Below are 18,016 nucleotides of genomic sequence, written 5' to 3' on the forward strand. Positions count from 1 at the left end.
TGAGTGAGGAGTGAATGGAAATAACATCCCCTTTGTACAAAAAGCTCAACCCTCAGTGACCCGCCTGCCTCTGTCTTACTTCCTCCTTGAAGCCTTTCCGGCCACACTGTCCTTCCCCTTCTCTGATTTATCATGAGCACTTTCACCACTTGGGGCTGTTGTTTGTGCCCACCCCCCTTCCTCCCTCCCTTCCTTCCTCCCTCCATCCCTCCCTCCCACTTCCCTGGGAGCACCTTTCCCAGCTCAGTTGCCTCCAGAGAGAGGGCTCCATTCTTCCCCACCCCTTGCTTCCTTTCTGGTCTGTCCCTGGGCCCAAGGCAGGTGCTCAGCAAACCCACAGGGTCCTGATGTAACAGAACGTCTGGTCCTCGGGCCATTAGGATCCGCTCTCCAGAAAAGAGGCTGTTCATATTCAGGCAGAGAAGAAATGCAGTGACTAGAGAAGACCTATTTTTGGAGCTGGTGCTCCGCAGGGCGTTCTCAGAACAACACCTGCCTGGCCCATTGCTGCTTGCGGGCCCTGCTAACGTGTATTGTCCTACGGAAGCAGGACTGATAATGGCCAGCGTAGACTGAGTGCTTACTGAGGCTGTACTTTCCCCCGGAGCTGCTTTTCCTGCAGTGTCTGATTTACCCCTCACCATGACCATGAGCAGAACCAGATGGCCGGGTTCAAATCCACTTTCCTCCTCTTACTTCTTGGAGGCTTTGGACCATCCCGCGGAGCCTCCATCTCCTCCTCTGTTAAATGGATAATAACAGAACCTACCTCCCAGGCACAGAGTAAAGGCTCATCGTCACCATCCTCCCCCACGTCACTGGTTTTCAGTCGATGAACCTGAGGCTTGGCATGGAGGGCATCTGGCCCAAGGTCACCCAGCCACAGAGGCCCAAGGTCACCCAGCCGCCCAGGGGCGGAGCTAGCCCTGGAACCCATGTGAGACTGTACTGGGAACCAGCCCACTGGAGCGTCATATCTGTGATTTTTGAGGGAGCAGAGAGATGGAGAGATACTGGAACATCTGGGCATGTCAGGGCCAGATGATTAGAGAAACTTATCTCTGCCGGCGCGGTCCTGTCGGTTGAGTGACGCGGCCTGAAAATCTTCTCTGATATCTTGAGGCCCAGCTGGTCTCTGCCGTCTCAGTTCCTTTCTCATCACACTTACTATGGGGCTGAAACCCTTTGATTAAGACCGGCCTGACCTTTAGAGTGTCCCAGCCTGTGCCGGTGGTGAGGTGTGAGATGAGAGTGAGAAACAGTGGGGGAGGGGCTTGCAGATTAAGCCCCCGACTGGCCTCTTTGTCCTCTTTACATGTTTCCTCCACGTCCCTGTGAAGGCAAGGGGTTCTTTATACCCATTTTACAGATGAGAAAAACTGGGGGCTAGGGAGAGGCAGTGTCTATGGCCACCTCTCTGGCCGACCAGTCTCTGTCTCTGTCTCTGTCTCTGTCTCTGTCTCTGTCTCTTTCTTTCTCCTTCTCTCTCGCATTTACTCTCCTCCAGCCACACTGCCTCCTGGCTGTTTCCCTTACAGACCCCATACGCTCCCACCATGCCCCTTTGCGTTTGCTGTTCCCGTTACCAGGCATGCCCTTCCCCCAGATTTTTGCAGGACTCTCTCCCTTGCTTTATCCAGACTCTCTGTTCAAATGTCACCCCCTCAGAGGGGCTTCCCTGACCTCCCTATTTGAAAGAACACCTCCTTTTCCAAGACCTTCTAGCCCCTCGTTCTGATGTGTCTTTGTAATATTTGTCACTGATTTTTCTTTATTTTGGCCCACCTCCTTTATTAGAATGTAATAGCCACCAGATGAGGAATTTTTCTGTTTTATTAACACATTTGTCCGCAGACTCTAGAACACTTCCTGTTGTGGGGGAGCTGCTCAGGGGACATTTATTAAATGAATGAATGAATGAATGAATGAATGAGTGATGTTCTCCAGCTCCAGATCACACAGTTTGTCCAGAGTAGAGCTGGGACTTGGTTCAGGCCTGGGTGTCCTGGAGGCTGTTTGGTGCCCTCTGGGTTGATGTCCCTCATTCCTGCCCTCTCCTCTACCCTAGGAACTCGCCAAGAGGACCCCCGGCAAGCACCCCGACCACCCTGCGGTCCAGAGCGCCCTGCAGGCCATGAAGACCGTCTGTTCCAACATCAACGAGACCAAGAGGCAGATGGAGAAGCTGGAGGCCCTGGAGCAGCTGCAGTCGCACATCGAAGGCTGGGAGGTGTGTCTGGGGCAGGAGGAACCTTCTGGGCTGGGGATGGGCCCGGGGGGATGCACAACTTGGGTTCAGACTGTGGTCTGGGCACCAGATTTGGCCTGTACCATATTTTGTTTGTCCTCCATGGTGTTTGCAAAAAAAAAAAAAAAAAAAAGTTTAATTATTTTTCAATTAGGTCCACATAAAAGTCTAGATTTAAAGTTTCTCTTAAAAAATTGGTAACACTGGGTCCCCATTTTCCATGGCAACAGCCTCTGGAGCCTCTAGTTTTCCTCCAGCCCCACCACTCCCCAGTCACTCTCCTTCACATGTTGCCTGCCTGCCTGGTGTCCCTTGAGCTTTTGATGCCAAGGTCAAGGGTAGCATTTAAGGGTTCACTCCAGGATAGAATTCTGGCGTTGACACTCCCTTACTGGGTGACTGTAGGCAAATGTCTTAACTTCTCTGAACTTTGGTTTCCTTATCCATACCTGCATATAGTCGGTACTCAGTAAGTGATAGGTATGGATATTACTATGATGATTATCAAGGGATGGGATTCTTGAGATCTTCTGTTGTGTCTTCCTTAAATTATTAGAGCTGTCCTAAAAAATCTTCAGAATGAAATGGGAAAATCTGAATAAATAAAAAAGTCAATATCCGAGTAAGTACAGCTGGAATGGGAGATTAAGACTAAAGAGGAAAGACTCTTGGACACATAATTCTCTGAATCATCTGCCTTAGACCCTTTGGATTTTCTGGCACTTGCTACATTTGGGATTTCCACTTCATCTCCCTGGGTTGGGGAGTCCTAAATGAGACTGTATAGCTACGAGGTTGAGGGTGTGGCTGCAGAGGGGAGGGGCCTGTGTTCTGGAGGAGGTGGGTGTTGTGGGTTAGTGTTTGTCATGTACCCACTCTCCTCTGCCTGGCCTTCCTGCCCGGCTGAGGCTGGAGAACAAATAGTTGCATTTCTCAGACTCCTTTGTAGCTCAGGTTTGGGATATGATTGGCCAAGATCAGATCCAGCTGCTCGAGATTTGGAAAGCAGGAGTGGGACGGAGGCTACCCTTGTGCTGTTTATGCAGCGAAGCACAGCCGTGGTTGTGTTTGGCTTTCTGTGATAGCATTTGCAGAGGGCCCGGTTTCCAGCTTCTGAGTGTCAAGAGGAAGGGCATCCACTGTGTTGTTGTTGGTGTGTATCTAGCAGGATGGGGTGGCTTTGTAGCTGATAGTTGAGGCAACAGCTTCTGAGGGCCTGGAAGCAACTTGGGCAGCATTTCCGTAGAATATCAGCTCGGGCAGGTGGTGGTCTGATTCTCCTTTTCCCCAGTTGGAGCAGAGGCAGTGGCTCCCCTGGGGGGCCAGTTCTACAGTGTTCTTGGTTTTCTGGCAGCTGTGATTCTAGGCTCTTATAACCCCTCCAAGGATTGGATAAGGCCTCCATTTCTTTCTGCTTAAAATGCATAGCTTGGTTTCTGTTCCTGCACCTGAAAATTGTGTCAGGATGTGTCCTCTAAGGAATCACATTTCACCTTCATAATGTCAGAGCTCTGATTTGGTTTCTTGTGATCCTCTCAGCCTTCCCCTCTATGGTTCCATGATGGCAGCAGCTCCAGGCATCTTGTGTTCCAAAGCAGGAGGAGACAGGGGCTCAGCCAGGGCAGTGAGGGGGAGCGCTCCTCCCTAGTGGAGGAAAACCTTTCCCAGAAGCCCCTTTCCAACTCATTGGCCAGAAGTGCATCACTTGGCCACTCTCAGCGAATATGCTAACCTAAAGAGCACATAGAGTGGACACATTTAAACATCTGACTGTTTGGGCTTTGAGCTTCCTGGCAGCCAAGGTAAAAAGAGCAGGACACTTAAGTTACTTAACATTCATTGTCAAAAAAGGAACAAGCTGAGCAATTCTTCTGGGTGACGGAGAGTTTCCTGGCATCCAGCTAGAAAGGAAATTTCTCATGTGAGCCCCTGTGGAGAGAGTATTAAGCAAGCAATTTGGCAACCAGAGCAGAAGTGATTTCCAGATGCCTCCTGGTAAGGGCCTAGGGAAATAGGAACTAAGGGTCTTTGGGGCCCTTGTTGACCCTGAAATATCTGCAATTTGAGAATGGCCCTTATTTTGATCTCTGTCGCTGGGTACAGTAGGAAATAAAAGTGACCTAGAATAAGAATTGCTGGCAATTTATTGAGCACCTATTACACATTTTCAACACTAGAAGAGAGGGCAGTTGTTATCCCTATTTTACAGATGAGAAAACTGAGGCGCAGGGTCTTGGCTTTGGGTCCCAGCCTTTTTTTTTTTTTTTTTTTTAGTTTCTTTAATTAATTTATTTATTTTTGGCTGCATTGGGTCTTCGTTGCTGCATGTGAGCTTTCTCTAGTTGCGGCAAGCAGGGGCTACTCTTTGTTGCGGTGCACAGGCTTCTCATTGCGGTGGCTTCTCTTGTTGTGGAGCATGGGCTCTAGGCATGCGGGCTTCAGTAGTTGTGGCACATGGGCTCAGTAGTTGTGGCTTGCGGGCTCTAGAGCACAGGCTCAGTAGTTGTGGCACACAGGCTTAGTTGCTCTGCGGCATGTGAGATCGTCCCGGACCAGGACTCGAACCTGTGTCCCCTGCATTGGTAGGCGGATTCTTAACCACTGCGCCACCAGGGAAGCCCCCAGCCTTTTAACTTACAGATTATCCTGCCTTACGCAAGTTTGTCCTACTCTCCTGGCCTCATTTTCCCCTACTTGTCTAATTTCAGAAATAACATCTCTGAAGTTATCTCCTGGCGTCATTGTGAGGGTCAAGCGAAGGGTAGAACACGAATGTTCTTTGGAAAATGTGAAATGGTTTTCTGAATAGTAGAAAGGTTTTTAAGTTTAATCCTCAAGGTGGCTTGGGAAAATAATATGTTCTAGCTAGAAAAAATAATGTTTAACAGTGAAGCTGCTTGTAATAGCTTCATGCCCTCAGTAGTTAGAACCTTAGGGGACAGTATGACTTACAGGTGTAGTTCACAGTGAATGATGGTGGTTGCAAATCCTGATTTCTGATTCTCTTCTTGATCCTTTCTAATCTATTTGTTTGACCTCTTGCCAATCTGATTAGAGGGCTGTCATCTCTCTTGCAATATGGCTGACAAGGGACTTATTTCTGGAGGAGGGGGAGTCTTTTCTTCTTGGCCACTTTCTTGCTGTGCGCTTGGGCTTGCATCATTAGTTTGATCTCCGATCTCTGGGGTTTTTGTTTTTTTTTTTGGCCTGATCCTCTGTAAGCCAATTGTCCTTTTTAGTTGTGGGACTGGTTTATTTAAAACCGGATAAGTTAATCCATAAATCCATTTTACTGAGCACAAGTAAATGGGAGTACATCGCAATACTGTGGATGTGAGTGTATGAGCCCACCCCGTCTGCTTGATGGGGTACCTTTGCCTCAGCTTCCTCATCTGTACAGTCTGGCTAATGGCAGGATGCCCCACGGGTCACTTGAGGATTCAGGGAGTGGATACATGCAAAGCGCTCAGAACGGTGCTTTCTTTATTGGATCAGAGTAAACGCTCAATAAACGTCAGGAGGAGCCGTGGCAGCAAAGCAGGATTTCTTTCTTCATTTTTTTTAGATGAGAAAACATCATGCAACTTTGCCTAGGGCTCATACCAGTGTGGGCTGACCCTCCTGCAGAGGGACACTCCGGACGTGGGCCCCGCAGACTTTCGTGAGAAGCTCACAGTCATAAAAAGAAGTGCATGTTCTTAATAAGAAAGAAATAGAACACACCACTCTTGCTGGCTCTGGAAGCCCTGCTTTAAGAGACCATCAACTGCACTCACCCACGAGGGACAGAAGGAAATAGGGGTGAGGAAACATAAGACCATTAAAAAGAAGGACCATAAATAGAAGTTCTTGTATGTTCTTCCCACCCTCCCTGGGACGCCTTGTGCTCTCGCCCCTTCGAAGACCCCTGCTCTAGACCAACAACTGCATAAAAAAACCTTCAGGTTACCTTCTAGGAGGCAGCACAGGGTAGTAGAGCTGAGTGGATAGGATGGTGGGACCACCTGTCTGGGTTCAGGTCCCAGCTCACTCACTGACCAACTCTATGACCTTGGACAAGTCCCTTCACTGCTCTGTGCCTCAGCTTCCTCATCTGTAAAATGAGAGTTGTAAGGATTAACGGAGTTTTGTAAGATCCTTAGAACGGGAGTTGGTGGGTGGAAAGCCCTCTGCCTGTGTTAGCTTTTGTCATCTTCTCTGAATGTCACCACTTCAGTTCTGCACTGTCTGAAGGAGGACTCCAGCCCTGACTGGTGGACGCCTTGGTGCTCAGCCTCTTCCCTGTGTATCTGATCCTTAGCACCACCCCTGACCTGGGTTCGAGGATTCCGGGGAAACCGAGTGTCAGCCGGGCTTCGTAGCAGGCCTGGGGTGGAAGGGGCCTCCCCCTGTAGTGTCCTTGGCATTTCAGATGCAGTTTGCTGGGTGGTCCTTGGCCAAGGCCAGGGAGGCAGCTTCCCAAGCTGGGTGTGCTTCTTCTCTGCCGTCCCCTGACATTGGTCTAGGTCTGTGTGACCTCCAGGCTCTTGGGCCCTACAGCTGGGCCAGGTACTAGGTTCATATACAGTAAGTCTCCTACATACGAACGAGTTCCGTTCCAAGAGTGCATTTGTAAGTCCAGTTTGTTCACGAGTCCAACAAAGTTAGCCTAGGTACCCAACTTTTTTTTTTTTTAATTTATTTAATTTATTTATTTTTGGCTGCGTTGGGTCTTCATTGCTGCGCGTGGGCTTTCTCTAGTTGAGGCGAGCAGGGGCTACTCTTCACTGCAGTGCGCGGGCTTCTCATTGCGGTGGCTTTTCTTGTTGCGGAGCACGGGCTCTAGAGCGCGGGCTTAGTAGTTGTGGCACGCGGGCTCAGCAGTTGCGGCTTACGGGCTCTAGAGCGCAGGCTCAGTAGTTGTGGCGCACGGGCTTAGTTGCTCCGCGGCATGTGGGATCTTCCCGGACCAGGGCTCGAACCCGTGTCCCCTGCATTGGCAGGCAGATTCCTAACCACTGCGCCGCCAGGGAAGCCCGATACCCAACTTTTACAGATAACGCCAGACACGAAAACTAAGTTATGTGATTGGACATGCAAACACATGTTCGCATCTTTGAAAGTTCGCAACTTGAAGGCTCGTATGTAGGAGACTTACTGTACAGGCAGCCAAAATCTCCCTTTGGCGCCTGGAAGGGCTGGTGGGTGGACATGAGTGAGGTGGAGGAGACAGGAAGCACATGGTCTCGAAGGAACTGTCGAGTTGCTCTGTGCTCTGAGCTGGCCCATGGGCCACTGATGGAATCTCATCAGCCAGGGAGTCACACTCTCCCTGTTTGCAAGGATGCTGGGGCTCCAAGGGGCTCTTCATCCCCTAGCCCCAGGGCAGCAGGGGCGCTACCTCGCTGGGTCGCTGTGCTGTGGGCATCACATACCTGCCTGTGGCACGTGAGCGTCCAGGCTGTGATTTCTGTTAACAGGTGTGTGCTTCTGTCCTGGGCTGCACAGCTCTTGATTGCAAAGAAGCTGGTTTCCCAGGACCCCGAGTGGGCCCCAGAGGGGGTCTCTGGCACCATTGGGCAAATGGATTTGCTGCTTCTAGCCGGCCTGTGGGCACAGAGCAAACCAGCTCTGACAGCAGTTGGGGAGACTGCAGTGGGCAGTTAGAAAACAGCCTGATTTCTGAGTTGCCAAAACCAGTTTCCCGTACCGGGTATCAGAAATAATTGAGTTAGCAGATCTTTCTGGGGTATGAACTCCTTGTCAGTTCTGGGCGTTGAGCGTCTGGGGAAAGAGATTCTATGAAGAATTCTCCTTCTTTCCTCCCCAAGTTCATTTCCAGGCAGAGATAGCATCACGTCTCTTTGTTTCTCCCTTCACCGTGATCTGCAGGTTCGTGAAATGAATTTCCCCTAAAATACCACTTTTGCATAATATCCCCTGGGCCTAAATGTCAGAGGCACCCCCTTGATGGGGCCTCCAACCTTATCTTGATGTATTTAAAAGTACATCAAGTATTTAAAGTTGGCGGCTGTAAGAAAGAGAGACTTCAGTGGCTTAAATGAGATAAAAGTTTATTTCTCAGTAGTGATGCAGGCTTGGGGTGGGTCACCTCTGCTCCATTTGGGCCCTGGTCCCTTCCAAGGCCTTCCTCCGTCCTTTGCTTCGGTGTATTCCACTACCGTGGCCATCTTCCAGCCTATGGCAAGAGGAAGGAAGAGAGGAAAGGGAGGGAGGCAGTTTTCTCAAGGAAATGATGTAGAAGTGGGGCATACTGGCCATAATGTAGTCACGTGACCACGCCTGGCGCAAGGGATGCTGGGAAGTGGAGTCTGTGGCTGGGCAGCCGTGTGCCAGCTGAAATTCCATTCCTGTGACGGAAGAGGAGCACGGATTTGGGGACCCTCCAGGGGCTTCCTTAGCCGGCATTCTGTGCCCTCCAAGGTCTCTTTCCAGCTTCCTCTCTGTTAGCACTTTGGGCTCTCTCTGCCCCTGCCTTGGTGCCCCCAGAGTTCCAGATGGACCTGTGTGGTCCCTGGCTCTGAGGACTCCTCCCAGCAGGGACCTTGCCTATCCCTATCCTCAGCCTCTTTATCTTCGCCATCCTCCCAGGCCCACCTTGCTCCTCCCCGGTGCCTTTCCTGACCACATCGCCCTGAACCCCATGGAGGTTCAGTGAACGTCATGCATACCTAACATCTTGGTCATTTAGCATAGATGACCAGGTAGAATTTGGGAACTGTTCCCATCTGTTCTCACATCCTGAGCTAGAGAGGGTGCTCTCAGAATCCTCTGCCCCTGGTGGAGCTCACATTGCCTTGGTCACCTGTTCTGCAAACATTTATTGAGCACCTACTGTGTGCCAGAGAGTGCAGTAGGTGCTGGGAATACCGTGGCAAATGCTTGGTAGATGCTTGATAACGCTTCCTGTCCTTATGGAAGTGGCATTCTTGTGGAGGAGATAAAGTAACAAGTCAAGACACAAATAAATAAGGAGGGGAGGAGAGAGGCAAAAACCCAACCAAACAAAAAACCAACAAAACCCATAACAAAACCAGATGTCAACTAGGGCCGTGTGAGCTGAGTGAGTCCTTTCACTTCCCTGAGCCCCAAGTCCCTGTTCTCTGAAATGGTCATCTCTGTATGCTCCTGCCAGCATTGTTCTGGCACACTCACCAGAGGGAAGCCGTCGATCAGGTTGTGTTGGGTTTCTGTCTGCTCACAGATGTGCCTCCAGTGGTGCATTGAGATTTTGGGAGTGCGAGGGAGGCAGGTGCAGGTTTCTGTCTGTGGGAAGGAAGGGGGGCATTCCCAAGGGAGCTCCTGGATTTGCCAGCTCATGCACCGCAACCCCCCATTGCTCTCCCAGGGCTCCAACCTCACGGACATCTGCACCCAGCTCCTCTTGCAAGGGACTTTGTTAAAAATCTCCGCGGGAAATATCCAGGAGAGAGCCTTCTTCCTCTTTGACAACCTCCTTGTCTATTGCAAGCGGAAATCCAGGTGAGTTGCTGGGGAGACTGGGACAGGGCTGCCCGGGTGGGCTGGGAGGCTGGAACAGGGCTGCCTGGGTGGGCCAGGAGGCTGGGATAGGGTTGAACTCTTGACATAGGCTTGTCACTTCCCTCTCTGGGCCTCCCTTTTCTCTTCTGAGTTGAGGGATTTGTTCTAGATCAGCACTGTCCAAGAACATAGGTTATTTAAAATTTTCTGGTAGTCACATTAAAAAGAGCAAAAGAAATAGGTGGAATGAATTTAAATAACGTATTTCATTTACCCCAATATATCCCCAAATATTATTATTTCAACTTAATCAACTTAAAAAATTTATTAAATAGGTATTTTGCATTCTTTTTACAAATTTACACTAAAGCTTCAAAATCTGGTCTGTATGTTACACTTACAGCACATCTCAATTTGTACTGGGCACCTTTTAAGTGCTCAGTAGCCACCTGTGGCTTGTGGCTGCCACAGTGGACAGTGTAGGTCGAGACGGTCATGGAAGTTTGGAGAGTCTTTGTGCCACCAGAATCCTGTGATTCTGAGATCCAAAGGTAGATGGTTTGAGGGGAGAGAAGTCCTCTCCTGTTAAGTTTTTTGAGGGAAAGATAGTATCTTTGTCATCTTTGTGTCTTTCACTGGAGCTTCTTAAACTTTGTAGAGTGAATGGATGGGTGGATGAGTGGTAGACTGGTGCGGAGGTATGTATGGTTGGATGTGTGGGCAGATGGGAGGAGGGATAGACGGGTAGTTGCAGGTTTGGGAGATGAATGGGAGTGATTGTGGATGTGTGTATGAATTGATTCGTGGATGGATGAACGAGTAGATGAATGAGTGAGCAGTCAGGTGGTTGGAGGTTTAGGAGATGGCTGGATGGAGGGGTAGATAGAAAGTTGGGGGAATCTGTGAATGTTTGGGTAGTTGGAGAAATGGAAATGAAGACATGATGAGCTGGCAGAGGTTGTATTTATTTATTTATTTAAATATTTATTTATTTATTTTTATTTGGTTGTGCCGGGTCTTAGTGATGGCTCGCGGGCTCCTTAGTTGTGGCATGCGAACTCTTAGTTGTGGGATCTAGTTCCCTGACCAGGGATTGAACCCAGGCCCCCTGCATTGGGAGCGCAGAGTCTTAACCACTGCACTACCGTGGAAGTCCCTAGGAGAGGTGTATTTAAATGAAAGGTGTGTTGGGGCCTTTATGTATGGTTTGTTGAGTGAATGGGTAGATGGATGGATGGTTGGATGGTCATAAAATTGGGAGGCTGAGTGGGTGGTGGAGGTTTGGAGATTAGTGGATGGATGATCAGTTGGATGGGTGTGTTGAAGGATGATTGGTTGATAGTTGCCAGGGTGGTTGGACTCTGGTATGGGAGGTTGGTTGATAGGATGGTTGCGTTGATGGATAGGTGGATGAATGATTGGAGCGAGGGAAAGTTGGGAGACGGAGGGGTAGGGGCACGAGTGGATGGTTGGATGCATGAGTGGGTGGGTAGATTGGTGGACCTAGAGAATTCTTGCCTTTCAGTTTTCTCGCTGAGGAGGTAGAGGACAACTGACCAGTGCAGCCCTTTTTGAATTAAGCTTCCTGTTATTTTGTTTTAGGGATGAAATGGTGACTTTCCAGAGGCTTCTTTACTCTTTTATCTAGCAAAAGTTAGGGCTGAGGGGAGGTCCAGATCCAGGGTCCTACTGTCAGCATCACCTCCAACTTCCATTGTGGCTCTGGGCTTGTCACTTATTGTCTGTCTGAGCCTCGTTTTCCTTGTCTGATTCTGCTGGCCTCCTAAGGTGGTGGTGAGGAACCTTTCCACAGGATGAATGATGGGCTTTCCGTGTGAGTGTGGGGAAGCTTCTCATTGTCTTCCTCCTCCAGCCTGACCTCTCTGAGCCTCAGTTTTCTCTTCTGTAAAACGGGGTTGATAAACCCCTTCTTACAGTAGCGTTTGCTTAAGAGCCAAGCTCCTTACTGTTGAATCCCTGTTCAGCCATTTCTCTAGCTCTGTGACTTTGCCTCTCTTTGCTTCAGTTTCCTCATCTGTAAACCAGGATGAATTATCATGTATCTTGTACCATGTACAAGGGCAAACATGTGAAGTGTGCCTGGCACATAGTAAGTGCCCAGAATAAGGAGTAGCTGCTATTACTGTTAACTTACCTCCACACGTGATGTATTCCTAATTCGGTGCGATCCCACGGGTGCAGCACCTGGCACATAGTAGGTGCTTTAGCCACAGGCCCCTCCCCTTCCCCCCTTTCCTCCCTGTTCTGGGACTTGGCCCTTCTGGTCAGAGACCTCCATCTCCCTCTTTCACCATCTCTGAGTGGCTGGGTCAGTGTGTCTCTTTCTCATTTGATATTTTATTCCCGTTAGTCCGTCTGCATCTGTCTCATGTCCTCCTATCCCCCCATCAATGCCCCCCCTTCTCCTTCCTCCTTGCTTCCTGCCTGTTCTCACTGGAGCCATCCTGAGAGTCCTTCGGCAATCCCAAGGCCACTGCCAGCGTCCACCCCTAGTCCTTCCCCACCACCCGCTGTGGGCTGTCTGAAGCAGGCACTTTTCCCAGCACACTGGGGTTTAGAAAGCAGAACGTCCCTTCAGGCCTCTGTGACCTCGCAGCCTGGGCCACGTTTGCTCAGCCTTCAGCCCCCCTAGCGTGGGCCCTTCCTCCGTTGGAGCAGCAGCGGCTGATGCCGATCGTACTGGACGCCCAGTGGGTCGTCTAGGGCGCACGCACTCTTGTAAGGCCGTTTCCTGCCTCAGGCCTGCAAATGAGCTGGGCTGGCTGGAAGGAGAGGGCACATCTGTCGCCTGGGAGAACCTGGCAGGCGGCCTCCGTCCCTGCTCTGGGTGAGGAGCCAGAGGGCTGGGCTCTGAGAGGTGTCAGAGGGATTGGGCAATGGTGGATGGAACGCCCAGCCTGGCTCTGATGTAGTCACAGGAAACACCTGACGCTGGTAGGTGTCTGTCTACGGTCGTGTCTTTGCCTGGGTCATGCCAGGCACTGCCTGTCCGGGTTGTGGGTCAGGGGAGGTCTCTGACTCAGAGTGCTTCTGGTCTGATTCAAAAGCAGAGGCTCCTTGGATGTCAGAAGTGGAAGGGAGAGTTTTAAAAACGCACCTCCCCGTTCTTCAGAAGGCAAAACTGAGACACAGAAGAGCTAAGTCTCATGTATCTCGACTGCTTGTTTAACATCTTAGAGGCGTCAGCAGCGTGTAGTGGTTAAAGACTCAGAGACGCTGCTGCTTGCAAGCTGTGTGACCTTGGGCAAGTTATGTCAGCTCTTTGTGCCTCTGTTTTCCTGTCTGGTTAATGGGGATGAAAGCAGTCTCCATCTCATGAGGTGGTTTTTATAGATTAAGATAAAACATGTAACATGGTTAGAATGATGCCTGGCACATGGTATGTAAGGTAGAAGAAATCTAAATCTGTATCTTCCCTTGGGTGTGTCACAGACAGCTTACACTTAACTTGGGTCTAAAACAAGACTCTTCATTTTCATTGTAACTCCTGCTCCAAACCTTTTCCTCGAGTCGTCGTCATTCCCAGTAAATGGCACCATCATTTACCTAGGATCTCAGGCCAGAATCTTAGTTGTCCTTGATTCTGACCTGCCTCACCCCCCATCACCAGCAAGTGCTTTGCATTCTCTCATCAAACGTTGGTCAGAACTTCAAAGTAATTATGATAAAAATTCCAGGAGGGAGGTTGTGTGTATATGTACATAAATGATTTTAAAATTTACATGGAAACAGAAAGAGACAAAAATAGCTAAGACAGTTTTGAAGAAGGACAAAGCTGGAGGACTTTTATTACTGATACCACGGCTTACTATAAAGCTATAGTAATTAAGACAACGTAGTATTGGTGTAAAAACAGAGAAAAAGATTAATGGAATGGAGTAGTGAGTCCAGAAGCAGACATACATGTAAGCGGTCATTTGAATTTCAACAGAAGCACCAATGAGGTTCAATAAATGGTGCTTGGTCAGTTTGATATCCAGTGGGAAAAATGAGTTTTGACCCCTTACTTCACACAGTATACAAAAGTCTTCCTCAGATGGATTATTGATTTAACTGTGAAAGATAAAACAATAAAGCTTCTAGAAGAAGGCATAGGAAGCTATCTTCATGATCTGGGGGTAAGCAAAGATTTCTTAAATTGGACAGAAAGTATAATTATAAAGGAAAAATAGATTTATCAGACTACCTTAAAATTAAGAACTTCTGTTCATCAAAAGACACCAAGATGAGAGTAAAAAGGCAAGCCACAGAGGAGGAGAAGATCTTTGCAATCCACTTTGCAAAGGACTCATATCCAAAATATATAGGCAAATTTGGCCCTCTGCCTATTTTTATAAATAAAGTTTTATTGGCACACAGCCATGCCCATTCATTTTTGTGTTGTCTGTGGATGCTCTCATGCCTCAAGGGCTGAGTTAAGTAGCTGTAACAGAGACCATATGGCCCACACAATTGAAAATGTTTACTCTCTGGCCCTTTTTCAGATGACATTTGCTGAGCCCTGCTATAAATCATTAAGAAAAAGACAGACAACCCAACAGAAAAATGGTCAAGGGACAGTCATTTCACAGGTGGAAGACACCAGATGGCCAATAAACATGAAAAAGTGCTCGGCCTCATTACTCATCAGTGGAATACAGATGAAATCTTTATTAGAGACACTCCTCTCTGCCGCCAGAATGGCCAAAATGAGAAATTCAATACCAGTTATGGAGGATGTGGAGCAACTGGAATGTCCCTATGCTGCTAGGGGTGGGAGAATTGATACGGCTTGGCAGTATCTACCAAAGCCGATCGTATGCATTCCTTATAACTGAGCAATTCAACTCCTAGGTAGATAACCCGAAGAAATGCACACATATGTTCTTCATAAGACATGTGCCAGAACATTCACAGCAGCACCAAACTGGAAGCAACCCAAATGTCCATCACCATCACCCTGTGTGATTCCACGTATGTGAAGTTCCAAAACAGGCAGAGTGAATCCATGAGTTTAGACGTCAGGCTAGTGGTTACCCTTGCAGGGGCTAGTGACCAGAAGGGGGCGTGATGGAGGGCTTTTGGGGTACCTTCTGCCCTCCTGTATTGGAAGGTATATTCTCAGAGACTTTGTTTTGTTCCCTGCTGCAGCCCTAGCACCTAGAATAGAGCTTGGTGCCCAGTAGGTATTTTCTTGAGTGCCTATTGAATGTGTGGGTGAGTGACTCCCCTGGTCCCAACTTGGTATCCTTCCCATACGAAGCACTGGTCAGATTGTTTGTTGAGTGACTAAATGGGTGGGCAAGAGAATTCACCTGAATGAATGAACGAATGGTGGGTAGGTAGATGTAAGTGGATGGATGGATGGACTTCCTACTCCAAGTTCCTTTCCTTTCTGGTTTTATTTCAGGAAGTTCCTGTTTGTTAGACACCCTGAGAGTCTCTACCCATTTTCTAGCCTAGAAGAGTGGGTTTCTTTTGCTTCTTGTTGGTTTCACATCCACATCTCCTGTTGGCTCAGAAGTAGCTCTGGGAGGTCAGCAAGGCTATTAGCCCATTTTCCAGATGAGGAAGCTGTGGCTGAGAGTGGAAAAGTGACTTGCTCAAGTCACCCAACCACCAGCCAAAATGCCATACTTCTGACCTGGTTCCCGCACTTCTCGTGTCCCCGGGTGCCCTTCTGTGTTACTGCCTCGCTTCCCTTTGCTCTATTGAAGACGGTTGAGCCCCAAGGAGAGGAGGCATAGGGGACATTGACTTCCCACTGTCTTTCAGGGTCACTGGGAGCAAGAAATCCACCAAGAGGACCAAATCCATCAACGGCTCCCTGTATATCTTCCGGGGTCGAATCAACACTGAAGTCATGGAGGTGGAGAACGTGGAGGATGGGACAGGTAGGTCCCCACCCATGCCCTGCCTGAGCCCAGCCCCACTGCACCACAGCACAGTCTCTGCTGCGGTTCACCAGTTTTTTCCTTTGATCGGGGAAGATAACCTGTCCACAGAAAAGTGCCTAAAACATATGCACATAAAGCAAACCCCTGGGTGGTCACCATTCAGGTTAAGAAATAAACTGCTGCCTGCACCCCAGAAACCCCCTCACACGCCCCTCCCTGGCCACAGTGCCTCCTTCCCCCAAGAAGTAACCACTCTCTGAATTTTGTGATGATTATTTTCTTGCTTTTTAAATATATTTTTACCTCCTAAATGTGCATTGCTAAACATTTTAATTAAAATTTCTGTTTTCGAACCTTATTTAAATGGTTATATGATTACAAATACATATAAAATTATATATGTGTATTTATTATTATTATTGCTTCTCACTGTGTTTCTCTGGGTAGCACTGTCCCAGAATGTGGATTCTTTTTTTTTTTTTTAATTGAGGTTTAGTTGATTTACAACATTCTGTTAGTTTCAGGTGTACAGCATGGTGATTCAATATTTGTATAGATTGTACTCCATTTAGTTACTACAAAATAGCGGCTATGTTCCCCCGTGCTGTACAATATATCCGTGTTGCTTATCTATTTTATACGTAGTAGTTTGTATCTCTTAATCCCATACCCCTATCTTGTCCCTTCCCCCTTCCCTCTCCCCACTGGTAACCACTAGTTTGTTCTCTATATTATATAAATGGTCATAAAATACACTGTATATTCTTCCGCATCTTGCTTCTTTCACTCAACCCCATGGTGGTGAGAGTCATCCGTGTTTCTGCATGTAGCTCTCTGTAGCTTGTCGGTTTCCATTGCTGTGTAGTTTTCTCTTGCACAGATAGTCCCCAGTTTACCCATTCCTTTTGTGAGGGACGTTTGGGTTGTTTCTGTTGTTCACCATATAAACAGTGATCCTGTGAGTATTCTTGTGTGTACACCTCTTGGTGTATTTATCCTTGAGCTTGTCCAGGACAGGGGTTCTGAATTGGTTTTGAGACACAGACCCCTTTGGCAGTCTCACGAAACCTGTGGACCCCTCCTCAGATTCAGGGTATCGCTGGCTGCAACATTCCTGGATAATGTCAGTCTGTTTTCAGAGAGGTTTGCCAGTTCCCATCCCAGCCAACAGTTTGTAAGGGCCCGTGACTTGGCATCATAAGGCTTACACTAGGGTTTTATGTAGCCCAAGTGCCAGCATGAGATGGGCAAGGAGGCATCAGGTGTCTCCCTTTGCAATTGAGGGGTTGGGAGGTTCTTTGCTTGAGGTCTTCGTTGCCCACCAGAGAATAGATAGGAGAGGGAGCATCTGGAGGATAGTAAGTTCAACTCCCAAATCCTGATCCCATCGATGCCTCTGCCGCCCTGTCTTTCTGGAGCAGGAGGGGCTGGTCCTGTGACCTCACTTGTAAGCATGTAATGATGAATGTTGGGTTGTATGGCTGAGCTCTTGCTGACCCCGTTTCGCCTCCTTCCCTTGCCAGCGGATTATCACAGCAATGGCTACACCGTCACCAATGGCTGGAAGATCCACAACACGGCCAAGAACAAGTGGTTTGTCTGCATGGCCAAGACAGCGGAGGAGAAGCAGAAGTGGCTGGATGCCATTATCCGTGAGCGGGAGCAGCGCGAGAGTGAGTGGCTGGGGGCTTTCCCAGATCCCCGGACCGTATATGGCTTCCTGCAGTCTGGTCCCTTCTGTAGAGTGAGCTGTGTCTAGGGGAGGGGTGTAGGATCCTTTCCAGAAAGGTCAGAGCTACAGAAAGCAGGTCTCTGAAGGGGCAGGGAGCTCTGGGACTGTTATAACTTGGTGGGATCTCAGCTCATCTGGGTTAGCCCACCAGACAGATGGGGAAACTGAGGCCCCATGGAAGGGAATTGCCCAAGGTCATGCCAATGTAGTTGATCGTCCTGAGATTCTTTGCTTCCTTCACCCTTGAGGGTTAGTAGTCAAGATGCTCCCTACGTGCCTCTGTCACCTCCACGGTTCTGTTCCCTTCACCTGGGGTTCTTTTTGTTTGACATTCACCAAGTCTTTGGGAAGAGGGTCCGTGGGGGCTGCCCCTTAACTGTCGTCATGAATGCTTGGACCCAGGCACTTCTGAGGCCCTTTGCGTTAGGAAGTGCAGAGCTGGGTGATAGTTGGGTGCAGTTTGGGGGTGGGAAACTCTGAACTGCTGTACAGAGACCACCGTGCTTGGAAGGGGAGGCCATGGTGTGTTTGGGGGTGAGTTGCTTCAGATTTCCAGACCTCAGTGATGTGGCCTGATAAATGGGGATAAAGCTCCTGCTTCAGAGGGTTGTAATGCTGCTAAATGAGGTTTGGATTTGATTATAAATACTTGCAGAT

The 18,016-nt window shown here is 48.8% G+C and overlaps 1 protein-coding gene across 2 annotated transcripts in view; it reads left to right on the forward strand.

The window, feature by feature from the left end:
• PREX1 (phosphatidylinositol-3,4,5-trisphosphate dependent Rac exchange factor 1) overlaps nt 1-18,016 on the forward strand; it is a 194,512-nt gene that overhangs the window by 116,221 nt on the left and 60,275 nt on the right. For both annotated transcript variants that reach the window (XM_068565465.1, XM_068565466.1), the window contains 4 exons: nt 2,069-2,230; nt 9,597-9,730; nt 15,506-15,624; nt 17,151-17,300. In XM_068565465.1, the coding sequence (XP_068421566.1) occupies nt 2,069-2,230; nt 9,597-9,730; nt 15,506-15,624; nt 17,151-17,300 (565 nt within the window). The remainder of the gene's footprint in view (nt 1-2,068; nt 2,231-9,596; nt 9,731-15,505; nt 15,625-17,150; nt 17,301-18,016) is intronic.

The sequence above is a fragment of the Eschrichtius robustus genome, chromosome 16, assembly GCF_028021215.1.
Source record: "Eschrichtius robustus isolate mEscRob2 chromosome 16, mEscRob2.pri, whole genome shotgun sequence".
Lineage (NCBI taxonomy): Eukaryota > Metazoa > Chordata > Mammalia > Artiodactyla > Eschrichtiidae > Eschrichtius > Eschrichtius robustus.